Source organism: Solanum dulcamara, chromosome 8, assembly GCF_947179165.1.
Source record: "Solanum dulcamara chromosome 8, daSolDulc1.2, whole genome shotgun sequence".
Classification (NCBI taxonomy): Eukaryota; Viridiplantae; Streptophyta; class Magnoliopsida; order Solanales; family Solanaceae; genus Solanum; species Solanum dulcamara.
The window spans coordinates 77,227,123-77,246,873 of record NC_077244.1 but is presented as its reverse complement, the minus strand read 5'-3'; the positions used below and the strand labels follow the sequence as shown (position 1 = coordinate 77,246,873).

The 19,751-nt window shown below is 32.4% G+C and overlaps 1 protein-coding gene and 1 pseudogene across 1 annotated transcript; both read right to left on the bottom strand.

The window, feature by feature from the left end:
- Nucleotides 1-317: 317 nt before the first annotated feature.
- Nucleotides 318-8,521, bottom strand: LOC129901514 (uncharacterized; annotated as a pseudogene).
- A 5,877-nt stretch (nucleotides 8,522-14,398) lies between these two features.
- Nucleotides 14,399-19,654, bottom strand: LOC129901596 (gibberellin 2-beta-dioxygenase 8-like). Its single transcript, XM_055976835.1, has 3 exons — nucleotides 18,975-19,654; nucleotides 16,563-16,863; nucleotides 14,399-14,908 (listed from the first exon to the last, which is right to left on the bottom strand). The coding sequence occupies exons 1-3, from the start codon at nucleotides 19,508-19,510 to the stop codon at nucleotides 14,687-14,689; spliced, it is 1,059 nt and encodes a 352-aa protein (XP_055832810.1). The 5' UTR covers nucleotides 19,511-19,654; the 3' UTR covers nucleotides 14,399-14,686.
- Nucleotides 19,655-19,751: the final 97 nt, after the last annotated feature.

The window sequence follows — 19,751 nt, the reverse complement described above, 5'->3', positions numbered from 1 at the left end:
CTGCAAATTATGCATCTCAAAAAGGAAGAACTGGATGGAAGAATCCAGAGTCAGGATTTAAAAATGAGGTAGAACAGAGCATGCAAATTGCTTCTCCTGGTCCTCTAATATAATTGACAAGGTTAGTGAACCATTACGATAAACTTTCAATACTAGAACTTCTATTCTAGATTCAAAAAGTCACTCCCGCTATGCACAGGGGTCCGATGAAGGACACAGCTTACCCTGCATTTCTGAGTTACAACTTGCTTCTCATCAATAGTTTTGCTTTTAGTATTAGCAGTCAAGAAATGAACCCTGTTCCAGGCAAAACAACATATCTGGAAGCCCATGAAATCTGGCTCTATGCATTATACTATCAGGAACAATACAAAACTATACAAAATTCTGCTGAGGCCGATTTGAACTAATCTAATCAGCTTTACATATTATAACAGTCTTGATAAATTTCCTCCTACTTCTTTATAGAAGAGGAAAACTAAATATTAAACCTGAGCACAAATTTCAGGTTTTTTAAATAACAACCCTGTAAGAGATAGATAATCACAGTTCCTCTGCTGGTTCAACCTTTTTTTCCTCAAGAAATCACCAGCTCACTGTTGAGTATTACCCCTTCTGAAATAAGCTTAATTTATACACGACGATTTCTCCGTCTCACCTTGTAGCATTTTACCAGGCCACTACCATTGCTATGATTACTGGTAAGGTAGGCTGCTAAGACGATTGAGCTTGTTGGTTAACCTGTTAAAAATAACAAATGATGTTAATTATGACAAGGATCCAATAACTAAGAAATTTATAATTATGAAATGACATTTTCTGAGTATGTATAGGAATGAACCATGTGTTGGAAAGAGATTTTTATTTTTAAGTTTTGATATATGAATTGTCTTTGATACATGTACATATAGGAAATTAATTATGACACATTTATTGTTTTAGTGTGTTCATGAACTAGAGAAGATGAAAGTTGTTCATGAACTAGGAAAGATAAAGAATATCCGGAATTGAATTAAGTGCATGTAATAGACTAGGTACATGCTAGAAGAAAACCTATAAATACCTATGTAATCAGTGGCGGAATCAGGAATTTTATGAAGGGGGTTCAACATTTTATTACCTAAAATCAGGAAAAAAATGTGTTTATTCGGATTCGAACCCGAGAGCTAAGACAAGATAAGGCAAAATATTGAACCCCCTTTGCCACTGAGCTAGTCCCTTGGCTTATGCTCAGGGGGTTCAATGTTAAATATATACTCATAAATTAAAAAAAATTCTCTTATATATATAGTGTAATTTTTTAACGAAGGGGGTTCGGATGAACCTGTACACCATGTGGGTCCGCCCCTGTATGTAATGTGGTCCGGCCATTCCCAGATCCCGTGCATAGCGGGAGCTTAGTGAACTGGGTTCAACTGCTCTTATGTATGAATGTACTAAATGATTGTTTGAGATAGATCTAGTGTGATAGCTCCTCCGTTGATAGTTATGCCACAAAGTTATTGAGCCTACTTGACTTATTGTTCATATCATTGATTTCCATATGAGTGATTTTGAATGCTGGTCCATACGATTAGTTTCAAAAATATTATATATCATGATTCTTGTTACAGTAATTTCTATTCGTCTGGATGTGAACCTTATAGCACTCTGATTAATCTCTACTTCAACCGTTTCAAAGCGGAACAAAAGAGAGAGGAAACATACCCCGCATATCCTTGGTCCACAGTTGCACAACCATCACCTTGTGTCGCTTGAAACACCTCGGAAAGAGCAATGTTGTCCTCCGATTCAACGTTGTCCTTGCTGTTTGTATTGTCGACATGTGTTTGCTGGACTTTTGCAGGTTTTTTTTTAAGGATCTTCTGGCACATTATAGTACCCTGGAAATCAAGGAAAGTGTAATCCAAGAAGTTTGCTCTCTCTGATTGTTCCACCACTGAGAAACCAAATGAATTGGTCCACGTGTTTAGGACACCAGGGACAGCTGGCAAAACTAGCCTCTCAACTCCTAATTCCGTGAGTTTCTGGACAGAAAAAAACACAACGCTCAATGAAACAAAAGAAGAAACTGTTAATGATAAGTATATTTGGATCATATGATTAAACATTCCAAATGATTATCTGCCTGCACGAGATCGCTAATTCACTAATGTGAAACCTTGAGATTGTTACTACCATGAGATAACGAATATTTCCAAATACCAGAAAATCTTTTCCTACAAAATGTAGGTAAGCAACCCCTCATTGGGATCGCTGACCATTGTCACCCGCCTAAATACATAGCCTAAAAATCTTGAATCCCCAACCAAGATTTCAGAAACGTCCCTGCATCAGAAAGAATATACTCGTGGCCTCTTTTAGACCTGTTCCTTTTGTACCCCCCACCCTGCAAAACTGAACTGAAGAAGAGATGCATACCTTTTCAAGCTCATTTATTAAAATGCGACACATTCCAAGTCGGCGGTGCTGAAATTGTGTGGCAACAAGAGGGATCTCTGCCACCTTCTCTCCATATACCCTTCGAAATGACAGTAAATGTTATACATATTAATGTATAAATTTTGTTTATTACTTTTAGAATCATGGAAAGTTTACAAGGAAGAGAACAGAACTAGTGGTAATTCGTCCTGAGAATATATAACATGGGGTACCTTACAGTCGCGACTGAAATGAGTTCATCATTTTTTTCCAACAGCACGGTGTAGAAGCCTTGAAAATTTAACCGGTTCAGCTCGGACCTGCAATTTCAGATTTTGTTTGTCATTAGTTGAAATACTAATGCCCTTACATTTTTAATAAAAGGTAATTATGAAGTTGAACCCAAATATGTGGACCTTTTTTTAATAAGTAATCTATTAAAATTAAAAGTAGAACCACTAAGATGGAGCTGAATAGATAACATCAGAAGACTATACTGACTCCTCTTGAAAATCTGAATCTTACCATCTACTGAATATGACATCTTCTGCGATGTCTCTCCCAGTGAGAACTTCCTTGACCGGCTCAAAGGATTCATGCATCACATTTAAAGCAACACAAAGTCGACTATAGATCTCCGCACTGGACTCATCATCATCAGCTTCTGTATATTTCAACAGTGTCCAGGTGAGGTTATCATTACCCACTATAACCGATTTCTCCAGAAGATGATGCATACCCAAACATATCTGGAAAAAAAATAAAAATTGTCTCTGATAAATTCTCTCTTTCAGTTAAGAATCCACTGAAAATGCAAACGGCACTAGTTAAGCATATTATCACTATGTTTCACAATCAAATATAGCATTCATTTCATTGCATGGTTTCTTAAAAGTGCAACCTATAAACTGCTCAACAAGTAATAAATGCCCTGTAAGGAAAGCATGCTTCAATTACCAGCTCACATCTTTTGTTGCAAAACCAATTTCCTTCAGGAAAATTATCCAGTTTTTCAAGACCGTTGTTTCTCATGCACCGAGCATGATCTGCATGTAATCAAATATTAATTAGTAAAGAAGAGCTAAAAAACGTCACGGGATTATACTGGAAAGATTACAAAATATTGTTGGAACATATGAGAAAGATCAAATAGTTACTCACACTTATGGTTACATTGGCAACAAATGAGAACGGTGTTATCTGTAAATTGTTTTCTGTTTTCAACAAACCTGCTCTCACCACAAACTTTACAACAGCATGATGGGCAAAACCAGTCACCATCTGGAACCTCCTGTTTAAGCAATTGCAAAATAAAGCAATTAGCTTTTTGATTGAAGATTAAGAAAAAGAAACACAATATCACAGTAAAAAAGAGATACCTTTATCCCAAGGCAATCAAGATGAAATGAAGAGGGGCATCCATCACAGAGTATTAACTCACCCCCATAATGACACACAGAGCATATATAGTCATTTGCGCTAAAATGATTACCCTCTTTGTTTTCAACACTCTGTTTGGATTTCATCTGCATTTGACACTCAAGAAGAGACCTTCCATCCTCCAAATATATATTTGCTGAAGGTATATTACAACTCCTCCCAGCATGAGCTTCAAAGTTATGAAGACCAAATATTTTTTGGCAGCAATTGCATTTGATTCCTTCACGAGTTATCCGCCCTTCTGCCATTGGAATACCATTCTTCTTTTCACAATATTTTACCTTAGCACGTGGCAGGACCACATTATTGTCTATCAACCAAGATAAAACTGTTCGAGGTGTTTGATTAGAGGAAGAAGGAACCACCTTTCGAGCTCTTTTACTTGATTGCATATCACCATCTCCTTTTTTGAGAGAAGGCCTGGATTTTACATCTGCATGCTTTCTCTTCTTTCTTGATTCTCTCAAGAGTGAGATCAGAGGTGTATCCACTGGTGACCTCTCACATGAGTTTTTCGTAGCAGTTGATGGAGAAGACACTTGTTCTGGTAAGTGGCTTTCAGCTTCCCACTTTTTCACGCACCATTTGCAAGCTTTTCGAAAAGACAGAAAAGTTTTTCCTTCTGGAGAACAGTAACGAAATTTCCTTTCATTCTTCCCAACGGCATAGAATTTCCAACCAATTGCAGCTAGGTATTTCTTAGCTTTTAGGGATGTAGCCCCTATCTTCACCCCATGTCTATAGGACTTCTGATAGGCAGAAGTGTCTTGAGATTTCGGTAAACAATAGTCAATTACAGCTTGGTGGCAGATTTCAGGCTCAATTCTTGTTTCTTCAGGCTCAATACTTGTTTCTTCAGACTCAATTCTTGTTTCTTCAGGCTCAATTCTTGTTTCTTCAGGCTCAATATTTGTTTCTTCAAGATCAATACTTGTTTCTTCAGGCACCTCGCTGCACGGTGGTCTTTCCATGCAAGGAGACTGGGTGGAGTTAGCAGTGTCACCATGTAAACTACTTTGTTCAACTGGGGGAACCACCCCACAAGTTTTTGCCTCTTCCAACACTTGGCAAACTTCAATAAGTGACGCACATACTGTTCCATTAGGAGCAATGTAATTTTTCTTAATCTTACCACTCTCCATTTTGAGTTCAAATTTCCACCCTGAATGTAACAGATGCTTCTTAAAAATTTTTATTGAGGGCATAGATGGCATACACTTAATTATTACTTTTAGGCAAGAGTCAGTGTCACTGGCCAGTGTCTGCCAATCAAATTTCTTCTTCTTTGTAGGCAGTCTTCCCCTGCGACTCTTAAAAGTTGGTTGTTCACTCTTGCTATTGGACAAAATGCCAGCAATGTCATCACTAGGCGGCTTCTCAAATTCTTTTATCGGGGTTGCTTCTGGGCAAGAGTCAGGTTTACTGACCAGTATCTGCCCCTCAAATATCTTCTTTGTAGGAGGTCTCCCTCTGCGAGGCTTAGAAGTTTCCAACGTCCGTGATTTACTCTTGGTACTAGACAAAATACCAGCAGTGTTATCACTAGGCGGTTTCTTAAATGTTTTTGCTGAGGTTGCTTCTGGGCAAGAGTCAGGTTCACCAACCACGGTCTGCCCCTCAAATTTCTTCTTCTTTGTCGGAGGTCTCCCCCTGCAAGGCTTAGAATTCGCGATTGTCAGTGGTTGACTCTTGGTACTGGACAAAACACCAGCAATGCCATCACTAGACGGAGGTAAAACTGAGAAATCATGTGGTAATACAGATGAATCTTCTTTTTGGCTAGGAGGAATTGACCTACAATCATCGTTACTACCTAATTGAACATCCTCCATGGCAAGTGCAAAATTCTCTGAAACAATTTGCGTTTCAACAGGCGGAAGATGGGAAACATCTTGATCCATAGGCTGGGAAACATCCTGATCCATAGTCTGGGAAGCATCCTGATCCATAGAAAGTTGATGGGAAACATCCTCAAATTTCTTCTTCTTGATTGCTTTTGTCAAGTTTGCTTCTCGGCAAGAGTCAGATTCACCAACCCGAGTCTGTTCCTCGAATTTCTTCTTCTTTGTAGGAGGTCTCCCCCTGCGAGGCTTAGAATTCACAAAAGTAGGTGGTTCACTCTTGGTACTGGGCAAAATACCTGCAATGTCACCAATAGGCTGAAGTCAGACATAGAAATCAAGTGGTGATATAGATGAGTCTTCTTTTTTGCTAGGAGGAAATGACCTACAATCATCATTACCACTCAATTGAACATCCACGGAAACAAATTGCTTTTCTACAGGTTGAAGATGGGAAACATCTTGACCCATAGGCTGTTGAAGATGGGAAACATCCTCGAATTTCTTCTCCTTAATTGTTTCTGTCCAGTTTGCTTCTCGGCAAGAGTCAGGTTCACCAACCCGGGTCTTCCCCTTGAATTCCTTCTTCTTTGTAGGAGGTCTCCCCCTGCGAGGCTTAGAATTCACTAAAGTTGGTGGTTCACTCTTGGTACTGGACAAAATACCAGCAATGTCATCACTAGGAGGAGGTAAAACAGAGAAATCATGTGGTGACAAAGATGAATCTTCTTTTCGGCTCGGAGGAATTGACTCACAATCATCATTACCACACAATTGAACATCCTCAGTGGCAGGTGCAAATTCCTCTGAAACAAATTGCTTTTCAACAGGTGGAAGATGGGAAACATCCTGATCAATGGGCAGTTGATGGCAGGAAACATCGTGATCCATAGGCACTTGAAGGTGGGAACCATCCTGAGACATAGGCAGTGTGGCCGCACTATCTAATGTACAAGCGGCTTCAGTAAAGGGTGCAATCGAGTTATCAAAATATGTTTCAAGGTTCAGTTCAGATTCAAAGGCGAGTTCTGAAAATTCAAGCAATTGACCTCCCTCTCCAAAGATCTGTGAGGAGTTCACTTCAGAAAGAAAATGCTTGATGGTTAACTTGGTATTATCACGCACAACTTCCTTCACCAATTTCCTCCACATATCTTTTGAAGAAGACGTCCACTGTTTGAGATGTTCATCAAATCCATCCTTCAGCTGCACTTCATACCAAATTTGTTTTACCGAGATTAAGAGCGGGTTTAGCTTCTCAATCTCCTCAATCACTTCAAGGAAAATCCAGGAACCACGAGGCTTCCACTCTTCTGTAACCTCATCCCAATCTTGAGAAATACGCAGCTTGTCCACTTTAGCCTTCATTTCATCACCCAATTCTGGAAAGAAAACTTTTCGCTCCTCATCACCTTCTTCACGGTCAAACATCACACCTTCCCACCAGGCATCTTGATAAAAACAATCTACACACTGTCCATAATGCCATCTGCCAAATTCACATGGAGGCGGCGAAGGCCTAATCATACCACATTGATGAACTGGCTGTTCATCAGCAGAAATTAACCCATCAACTATAGGAGAAACACTTACAACTTCTACCAATTTGCCAGAACCCTTCTCTGACATAATGTAATCATATTCAACTTCACGCATCAAATCACTACAACTAATCACAGTACCCAAGTGCCACGAACCCAAAAATCCATCTTCAACACTCCTCACCTGCATAAATCACGATGCATTAATTAAAGAGGGGAAAAGGGCAAGTCCATGAAAACAATCTTGACCCATCACATATACTTTATAGCCATCAAACACCCAAAACAAATCATGGCTTTGAACTAACAATTGGAAACGAAATAGCATTGATGATGAGATTAAACTTTGTATGCACAATCCTCATAAACAACAATAACAAACCCAGTGTAATCCCACAAGTGGAGTCTAGAATCAAAAAGGCCCTCGGCTAAACAAACAGTCAAAAAGAGGCAATTGAACTCTGTATACACAATGAAACCCCAAAAAATTAAACTCCTTGAGTACACCCATTTACTAGTTCTATCTAATAATTCCAGTTTCCTTCATTCCAATGAAACATTAAACCCCCCCAAAAAAAAACTTGCAACAAGCTGTTATACACTGTATAATCAATCGTATAACTAATTTACATGGAGTGTACAAATGTACATCAAAAAAACAAAGATAGATAACACCAATGTAGGTAAATCAAAATCAATTTAAAGAAGCAATTTTTAACAAAACGTTATAACCAATGAAACCTAAAAATCAATAATTCAGTCAAGCATCTTATCAAAACCCAAAACCCAAAATTCCATCTACCCACGTTTTATATAACATTTATTAAAATTCATAGAATCAAATATCTTTTTCTTAACCCAAAATTCTAATTAACAAAAATGTTGATCAGAACCATTATTTTTACTGATTAATCTGTATATACAAGTTAATTTCCTAAAATTGAGAAATCATATCTGAACTGAAAACAAAATTCAGATGTTTAGATCAATCTAAAAAAATGAGAAATGAATCAAAAAAAATCTGAAAACAGAGTATTTTAATTACCTCCACTTTTTGATTAACATCCAATTTCCGATGTGTTCCTCTGTCAACTTTGTGCTTTCTTTTCCTCGAAACTCGTTCACGTTCGGCCGCCATTGAAGAGTAAAACTTCTTTTGAAAGTGATAGAGGAGTGAATGGGGTTTACAGTTACACTATCAGTTTTCCACATTTAGTAGAGATTTATACATATATACAAAAAAAAAATGTATCCAATGGTTTTAATTCAATCGCGAATATGTCGGGTTACATTTTGTTTATTTTTTTCTTTCCAAATTCTGAATAAAATAGGAAAAACATTTAAGCACTCTCTGTTTTGTTCTTCCAGTTTTCTCCCTGAAATAATATTTGAAAGGAGTTAACATGCAAGACCTTCATTTTGTTGTATCCCAAAAGAGAAATTATATATTGTACTATCTATACTTTCATGAAACTTATTTCTTGTGTTTATTTCAAAAAGTTGATATATTATATTTTTAAAATTTTGATTTTTGGTACTCGTTTTGAGATTTTAATTAATTTGGGTTCGTGCTATCAAGAGCAAAGTCATATTGGTGGTTACGAATTGAAAGGAATTGAATAAATTTTTAGGCGAATCTTATGATATATTTTCCTATTTTTCGTTTGATTTTCGATACTCATTTTCAAATTTTTAGTTGGTTTGGATTCGTGCACTGTCAGAGGTAGAGTCACAATGGTGTTATAAATATAATGGAATTGAATAATTTTTGGCGCAAATCTTATGACATATTTTTTTGTTTGATTTTCGATATTCATTTTGAAATTTTTAATTGGTTTGGCCGTTTGGATTCGCACGCGGTACAAGACAGAGTCACAATGATAGTTATGAATTTAACAGAATTGAATAATTTATGGCGCTAATCGTATATTTTATGTGAAAATGTACGGAAAATCTTATCCATAATCCAGTAATTAATAAATTTATTATTCAGAATTCGTAACTTCAAATTTTAACTCCGTATTTGCACATTACTTAAGATCGATCTTTATCATAATTTTTTAAATTTATATGCCAGATAAGAGAATGAAGGGGATAGGGAGTAGGCCCTACACGGAGTGCGGGGAGAAGAATGCTAGGATTAGTTATGCTAAGATTATTTTTATCCATTATTTGATTTGGCGTATTTAGTGCAATTTTGTCTTTTTTTTTATAAATTTTACATCGATTTTCTTATTAATAGTTATGCTTTTTTCATTGCTTTCTTTTTGTTTTATTTGAGTTTGATGCACTTAAGCCAAGGATATTTCGGGAACAACCACTCTACTTCTATGAGATAGTGATAAGGTATATATACACTTTACCTTTTTTAGATCCTACTTATGAAATTTCATTGGGTATATTGATGTTGTTGAGCGCAATTATATCTTTAACCATATTTATTCATGCATTAATAGCCCTTATATTATTAATGCCATAGTTTGTTATGTATTAATTAGACACCTATAATATTGAATAAAATGTATAGCTAATACATGTATTAAATATACATAGAGTGAAAATTCTACCAAATAAAAATACCAAACGCCCTCTTTGTATCATGACACTCTTTTTACAAAAGTGTCTTTAAGTTTATCATTCTGATTTTTTTCTCTTAATATAAGGTGATCGTAATATAATATGTAAGACTTGTGATTCCGGCATTTCAATTTTGAAGAAAGATTGACATAATTACAAGGTTCAAGAAGTTATCTCAACGAAAAAAAAAAGAAGAGTTATGAGTGTTTGCGTGTGAAATCTTGCGAGTTTTCTAAAGTCAATTTGTTTAATGACATGCAAATTATTTTAAATAATGTTATAAATTTATTTTGAAATTTCAATTAATTTATCTCACGTTGTTATAAATAGAGCCACAATAATAATTATAAAATTAACAGAACTCGATAAATTTGGTACGAACTTTATATTTATGTTGAAATTTCATTTTATATGCACGAAAATTTTTATTTACCACTCAATAAATAATAAAATTATGATTCAGAACTCCATATAAATTCGAACTCTGTATTTAACGAAACTCAATAAATTTGACTTTAATCTTATACTTATGTTTCAATTTCATTTTGTATGTACGGATAATCTTATCCATAATCAAAAAAATAATAACATTATGAATCAAAATTTATAACTACAAATTCTAACTCCATATTCACATATTACGTAAGATCTATTAAAAAGAAGAAACTCTCCACCAGAATTACTTCATTCAGTTTTTGGTCAAAAATATTTTTAAATTATACCCCAAATTTAAATTACATCTTTAAAATATATTTTTTGACAGAAACATCTTCCAAGTATTTGAAAGTTAACAATTTTCATCCTTTAGTTAGATATTGCCAAAAAATTAAGGAATCCTACAAAAACATGTGAATTCATGTGAACAAAAAAATTTCTGCATAATTCATTACCTGGTATAAAAAGCTCCTGAAAAAAAAGAATATTAAAAATCGTGGACACCATTACTTGCTGAAACAAAAAAATGTTAGGAAGATATTAAAAAATTATTATCACGCTTTCGAGCATATTAAAAAACTTATTTTATATTTAATTATGATTATAAATTGAAATTATATTTAGTTTTATTTTTTTTGAAATTTACTCGTAGCGGAGACGATCTTTAGGAGGATTCCCCTTATCACGTTTGGTTGAATGGAAATGAATAAAAACAAACACTGAACATTTCGAGAATGTTCCCTTTCTAAGTGGAGGCGGAAATGAAAACAATGTAAGATTTATTGAAAATAGTGTACCTAATTTCATTGGAAATTGAACCTCAATTAATGATGAATCATTATAGTATTTGGGTCCATGGATTTTTTTTCTATCCCGATGTTCAAAGTTGATATTTGAGATTCAACTAAATTTGAATTGCATATTACAAATTTCAATTTTAAAAATGGTGCTTCGTACTTAATATTCAAATTCAAGATCTCTAGTTACAGATAAAACAAATTAATATTTTATTTTATTTTTAATTTTTCATTCAGTATTTAAAATTTGTGAAGTTCCAACTAAATTCAAATCGAGAACTGCAATAACTATTTAAAAATGACACTCCAATAAGATTTTTTTTGATAATCAAGGCTCCAAAAGTTGGCTACGCCTCACGTAACTAAAGTTCCATTCATCTCAAATTGTCAATACTCCCTTATTAAAAACATAGTATTTAAACGCTTTAAAAATAAATTAAATTTAATCTTTCAAAATTAGCTTTATATAATTCAGAATCATTCAAAAAATATTAATTAGGAATAAATTAGTAAAAATATTTTTTATTTTTAGAAATGAGTAGTTTTTAAGGGAGGTGTCCAAGCTAAAAATTATTTTATATTGAAATGGAGGGAATCGTATTTCAAATTATTTCATATATTTTAATGCATGAGTGATGCACGTTTAGATTATAATAGAAATAATACATTCAAATAGATGTAACAAGTGTAGGCGGAATATTTTGTCTCACATTATTAAGGCAAGTATTTGAAGTCCTTTTCAATTGTTTGATGGGCCCCCACTTCATAATGAAGTTAGTACTATTAATTATTAATTATTGGTAGATGATTCTTTTTTTAAAAGAAATTCAATTAGGCAGATGTTTAAATTCTCAACATATTTTTCTTCAAATTTAATTGCTTAGATATTTATTTGTCAATCCAGTCGAAATTTGCTCTTCTTGTTCCCTCTGAAACAACCCCAAATCTCGTCACCTACCTCCTATTTTTTCGATTTTCAGGTCCTAGTTTTACGTCTTTTTTTCCAAAAATATATAGAAATGATAGGCATTGAACTAAATACCTAATCTATTCAATGAGTATAAGGACCTTAAAAAAATTTCTTTTTATCGTATGAACTTTAAGGTGTATGAAGTTTCATATTTGATTTATATATATATATATATATATATAATATAAATTGTATTGATGATTCAAATTTATTGGGCACTTTGTTAGGCTGATGTATAGTGCTATATATGCAAAGCGGTAGGAGAAATTGCATTATAGGTGAATCCATTGCCATTAGTTTGGTGCAACAGCCACATCTATTGCCAAGATTAGGAAAAAAAAATCGCATATACTTTTTTTGAATTGAGTTATTTTACTTGAAATAAAGTTATATTTTTAAAAAACGGAATTTTATATCAATAAAAGAGAAAATTTAGGAAAGAAAAATTAATATTTATATTTCTCTAAAAATCTTGCTTAAGAAATTTGAGAAAACCGATTATCATCGTTCATGTACGATTCATATTAGATCGGATCAACTGTGGAAGATAGTTATTGCATGCATATGGATCATATTTTTTGCGGTATGCAAATTAAGCAACAAATTATCTGCCCCTTTTGGGCCAGTACGTACGTTCCTTTTCCACCTTGTCATCTTCATTATGATATTTCTTCTAACAACTTTTTCTATGTTTTTTTAAAAAAATATTTTTAAGTCATGACATATAAATAGACATTTAAATCTGATATGAGCCGCAGGCAAATAAACACTTTAATTTTGAGAAAATATACCTAGACACCTCATGAATTTGGTTTGAACTGAAAACAAAACACCTGATGCTAATGTGACACATAAATTTTGGAGGTATTTAGATAATTATTTACAAAAGTGTTTATTACCCGCTTTCTTTGATTTATTAAAAACTAATTTAAAACTGTCTTATTTTAATAATTTGTGGTGTACTGATATCAATGCTTTCGAGCGTTGCCACAAATTAATTATTATCACATAAAAAAAAGATCTTAATGACTTTTTTTGAATTAAAATTTCAAAACCATTCATTTGGGGTACTGAAATGTTTTTTTTTCTCGTTTACAAATGATTTAAAAATAAAAATTGCACCGCTCTCACTCTTTTCACCATCAAAACAAATAAATCGACAAAACTTCATACGTCAATCTAATAAATGAAGCAAGAATATTTAATTATTCCCCCCAAAATAAAAACAAATAAGGTTTGAATCCATTAAAATAAAACACTTGAATTAAACTCAAGGCAAACAAATATGTACCAAACATTATTTTTACTAATCAAGATTAAATATTATTTTACATTAAACACCCGACACAGAAGTGATACATAATAGTTGGAGGTATTTAAATCATTATTTTGTAAGTTGGAGTGTTCAATTGACACAATGGAGATGAAACATTTTAATTAAACTTAAGGCAAACAAATATGTACCAAGGATTGTTTTTGCTAATCAAGATTAAATAGTATTTTACACTAAACATCAGATACTAATGTTACGCATAAATTTTGGAGATATCTAGATAATCATTTTGTATGTTGAAGTGTTCAACTAATACAGTGAAGATGAGATGAGGTATATATAAGTGCACTCTCAAAGTTTTAGTCCTTATTTATCAATTAAAATAAATTAATTTGAGTGTTTATCTGGATACTATATTTTTTTTTATTGAATTCGCTGGAATTGAGAGTTTATCCATAAGGATTCAAATCCAATATTTAATCCAAACGACTAATTCAAATTTACATCCTAAAAAATCAACTCCAGAATTATTATGTTTGATTGGCATTTGGCACAATGGTATTTCTGTACAACTTGTTCGAGTACAAGAGGAAAGTATTAGACTTCTGTACAACTTTAAAAGCTTAGTTTGCCTGGCTTTGCCGTACCATGATTTCTGACAATGTCTCATGCCCAGTTACTTAAACTCTTTGTAGTTTTACGATAGTATTTGAACCGAAAAAATGAAACTTTACGATAGTATCGTAAGATTGAATTGAAAAAATTGAACTTTTGAACACAATGTCTCGAGTGTTCTGAAATTTGAGAAAAGCGGAGAAAAAGAGGAAGTGGATCTTTGCCGCATTATAAATTTGACTATATTTTAAACATCATCCATTAAGTGGCTACCTGGTCTCAATTACCAACCGTAGAAACATAGTGGGCTACTAGCCTCCAATACCAGCTAAAATGGACCTTTAACTTTGACATATTTAAGAATATAAAATTTAAAATTTTATTTATTTACTTTATTAAATTATGTGTCAAATTAAATTTAGACGAATAAATTAAAATAAAAAGAGTAAAATTTAATCTACTTGCTCCATTGAATAAATATGAAACTTAACAAAGATTGAGTCTTCTTTAAAACTTGTGGTATTGTTAGAAGACGGTGATCGATCCATTTCAATTCTTTCTTTTTCTCTTGATTCTTTACCGACTATAAAATTAAAGAGAGTAATCTAACAACCTATCATTTCTTCCTAATGGGGAAGGAATAAACTAGAAAGAAAAAAGAAATTGAACCAAAGTTTAATTAGTACCTTGTACAAATTACAGTCAGCTCAAGATACTTGGGGAACTAATTAATAATCATTTTTTTATTTTTATATTTCCTATCAAAATAAAGATACTTAATTAATTTTGAATTTTTGAAGACCAGTCTTGAGGCCTAGTGTTTTCAAATCATGTTGGACTTGTGCTCGAAAATCTGCGTAGCTGAAGGGGTTGTACTTTGTGCTTCGAATGATAGTATCTTCAGCAGGGAACACAAAATAACCAATTGATATTCTCTCCTTGTGTTTGTTGACCTTCACTCTATGCTTCACACTCATATATCTATCATCACTCATGGCCTGCAATTTCACCAAAACCAAACACAACTTAATAAGAGTGTATGTTTTACGCGAAGATAACAACAGCAGAGTCAAATTTTTTTTTAAGGATATTCAAATGTAAAGAAGTAAACACATGAAGAAATTAATGGAATTCAACATTCAATATATATATATATATATATATATATATATATATATATATATAATAAATAATTTTAACATTAGTTGTACAACACTGTAATTTTTCTATTATAAAAAATAATCGTAACCTTAAATGAACCCCTTGCACTCATGTAGCTCAGTCTCTAGCCGATAGTTTATAAAGTTATTTTTGTAGTATTATTTACATAAAAGAGTATATACATTCATGTCATGCATGATATGTTACTCGGGGGTAAAACTATAATATTAGGTGTGGGGTTATTCAAGCTAATGTAAGTAGCTTTTGTTTTAGATCCTGTATTTATATTACTAATTTTTTTTAAATATATATATGAAAATATATTTAATTAAAAATCAATAAGTAATAATACTAGCTATTGGCTAGTGATGAGTTCAAAGCCCATAAACTTTAAAATTCTATTGAATTGAAGTGATGGTAAAGTAGAAATAAAGTGAAAAACCTACAATAATTCGTTAATTTTTTCTTATATTATAAATATTTTTTATACTGTGTGAAAACTTAGTGATGGGTAAGTTACATTTGCTATGAACCAAAAATTGTAATATTATATGGTCACTAGCTAATGTAAATTCTGACCCTTAATCAATAAAAAAAAGTGACTAGCTAGCGTGGTTGGTAAGACTCTCTTTTCTCAATAATTTTAAGGAAAATATTACTATATGATACAAAATACTCTACTACAAGTTAAAACTGCCGGTCACTAAATTGTACTATAATGGGAAAAGGATCTAATTAATGTTATCATAGTTGGTAAAACTCTCTTTTAAGGAAAATTATATGATAAAAAAGACTGTATATATGTTAAAATGTGATGAATAGATTAATTAATGAGATCATGGTTGGTAATACTAAATCTCATCTTATTCTCAATTCTTTATTAATTAATTTTCGGAATGTACCTTATGATTAAAAAAAAAGACTATATAAGTTAAAAGGTCAGTCCAATAAATTATATACTATAGAATGAAATTTCTCAAAAAAATAAATTTGGAACAATATTTTATTTTAAAAAAGACTATGCAACTTAAAATAAAAGGCAACCACTCAATGGTATAACCTAGTAATTAATGGAGTTAGTCGAGAATCATAAGTTCTTATTTGTCCAAACCTCGATAGATAGAGAGTTATCTGAAACTTATAGTAGAGCCACAATATTTAGTTTGTGGATTTGGATATATCACTTTTTTTTTCCTACTCAATTCTGAATATATTATTTATTCACCTCACATAATTTTTAAAAATACAAATATAGAATTAAAGCCCATGCTATTGGGTTATGTCAAACCCATAGCTGACGTAGTGTCTTTGTTCCCGCAAGTAGCATCTTGTGGAATTGGGTGACATGAGCCCAAAGTGACTCAAACACTACTAAAATGAAATACACTGATAAATCTAGAGTGTAATTAACCAACTTTATATAGTAACTGCATAAATTTTAAATTCTAAATCTGCCACACAAACTAATGAAAGAAATTAGTGGGTACATACCTGCAGCATGTCACCAATATTGACAATAAGGGTATTACGGAGAGGATTGACATCAAACCATTGATGATCTTTGTAAACTTGAAGGCCACCAACATCATCTTGATGGATTATAGAGAGTACTGAGCTATCTGTGTGTACGTCAATGCCCCACGTTCGTTCTGGCTCTAGGCATCTTGGGTAACGATATACCCTTAATAAACTAGTGTCAATAGACAAATAATTAGACTTGAATGGTCCCAAAATCTTGAATATTTCTGTAGCCAACCTAGCCTGCTCCTTCCCATATTCTTCTAGCAAACATCTATTAAATATTGATCACGTTAAATTCATGATTTATAACAACAGATAACTATGTATAATTTATTAAATCATAATAATATTTGTGTATATAATTATACTTCAAAGATTATATAGAAAATCGAAAATAATCTCTTTTATCTTTAAAAAATAAAAAATAAGACATCATACCCATCATATATTTCAGAGTACATATCCAAGTGAATACACTAGGCCATATGTTTATTGTTATTGTTTGTAAGTAATATGGAGAGTGGCTGTGGAAAATGCTGCTACTTTTGCGTGGCATATTTTTTTGGGGTCGTAGTTTAAAAAATCAAGGAGTTGAAACTTAGCAATTTAAATATGCCTTGTTATTGGGATCCACATGTTATTATGTGGCTATAAAAATATAAGGATAAGAGAAAAAGTTCTCATTTAAATAATTTTTAAATATAAAAAATTTAATGTATTATTTCGTTAACAGAAATATATTATTGAAAATGATGAGAGAAAAGTAGTTATATGTTTAAAAACTATATTAAAGTTATAATAATTAATATTTTAAAATATTTATACAAATAATTATTTTTTAAAAAATAATAATATCTTTTAACTATGCAAACAGAGAGGGTGCCAAGTTATGTTGAAAGCAGCAACTATTTTTGCGTCTGAGTGCACACTATTCTAATTGACTACTAGCAAATATGTGACACAATGTAGGACAAAGGAATCTAACAAATCAAGAGAAATCTGTACGTTTTTGCTATATAATATGAAATATGATGAAGTCAGAGAGGAGAGGAAAGATCGGCCGTATACTAAAATAAATCGAACAACCAGTAAAGATTACGTTGGAATGATATATATCTTTTTATTGTTAATTAAAATTATTTTTTTAAGATACGAAGTTGTTTTTATCAGAAATCGTTATTATTCTATCCTTTTAATTTAGCATGAATGAAAAAATAACTTCAGACTTTGATGTTAAATTTATGATTATAAAAATATTTATTTTTAAAGAGAAAATAACACGCAGAGCCTCAAATAAAATTAAAGCGCTAATTATAGAGTAATCAACCGAAAAAAAGATAAGTCCAGAAAAAATGGACGTAACACTTTATAATTTAATTAATTAACTTTTGTCTAGTATGAATAGTTAGAGTTTTGGTCGCGTTCATCCGTTCACCACCGTCGTTATCACTATCTTTTCCTTTAGTAAAAAATGAATGGTACTATTTTTTTGCGACATTTGTTGATGGCCCTTGAATTATACAGGAGCAACTTTAATTTTAAAAAGTGAGGAAAAGGAGGTTGAACGTGAGGGCTAGCTCCCTTGCATCACAAGCGGGGGCGAATATAATTTTTTTGACTACGAATTCATATATATGAATCTACATAATTTTTATCGTAAAGTATAAATATATACGTAAAATTAAACAAAGTATATATATATATATCAGAGTGTATAATTTTACCAATACAATAAAGTTAATGCTATAATTCTTACAAATTGAACCCATTATTATATTTCAAAGCTGAATCTACATACGATCACATGTACAACTTATTTGAGACGTGAAAAATGAAAATCTGGAAGGGAAAAAAAAAGAGCTACTATAAGTTTCATCAATAATAATAATAATAAATAAATCGAGAAACCTTTTTCAATATTTCATCTTGTCTTTAGCTAAAACTGCGCAGCTTTAGCCTGGGACAGCTGCACCGTTATGTTAGCCTAATTCCGTGATTTTATCTTCAATACTATATGAGACATATGTTAAAGAAATTTATAAAATATGTGTAAATATTAAATCCAGTAATTCAACTGATCAATATGTGTAAGTGTTAAAAAAAATACAATTTTTTTTATCTGTTATATTTTTAATTTATTAAGAGAGTTAATATTTTTGGTATCAAAATATTTTAGAATTTGGATTGTGGCTTTAGTGATTAATAAGGATAAAATGATAAACTTATCCTATCAATAATTGATTTCTTAATAGGTGTGCCAACTCAAAACTAAGTAAAGTAAAAGAAAACGGAGGGAGTATATCTGAATATAATAAGTGATCGGGTAATATGGGAGGAAGAGAGTAGTACTTAGCAAAGAGGAAAAAAAAAGAAGGTGAGAACCTGAAAGTTTCAAGCAACAAATCTTGATAGTGAATATTTGATAATTGAGCTAATGAAACATTGAATCCTTCCATCCATTGCAGGCTCTGGTTATTATTTTCTTGTGGACCTTTTTTTGGTTCTAGCGCGGCACCAGAGGTTGTTAGAGCAGGGGTGCCCCAAAAATAAGATATGGGGCTAATAATATTGCTGTTGCTACTAGCAAAGAATGTCTTTTTAGTTTCATAGGGCAATGAAAAGAGTTTTATAGCATGTTCTTCAATTTGGTTCAATAAAGTAACTGGAATTCCATGATTCACCAATCGAAATAATCCCCAATCTCTACAAGCTTCACTGATTAAATTTCGATCATCGTTCACATCTTGATATTTTGTTGTCTTTGTTGGAGTTGTGCATTTGAAATAGTCAATAACAGGTATGGAAGTGCCTAATAAAAGTGGCTCTGTTTTATCAGAGTTGGATTCTTGAATTTGGGGGATGTTTAGTGGTGGTCGAAATAATGGAGGGTAGGATTCAAAGTTATAAGATTCCGACATATTGTTTCTTCTTTGGCCAACTTAATTGCGTAGCATTAAACAGGTATTTTTATAGTCGGATTTTGGAACATAGGCCATGGTTTTATAGGCGGGGCGGAGTTACAGATACCCTTTGAATTTTTACAAGGGGCGGGTGTTATCTGACACTGCTTCATACACAATTCTTTTTAATAGTTATGTAATGAATATTTTTTTAAAATTTTTTTTTAGTAATATTGTATATGTATAATAGGAAAATATC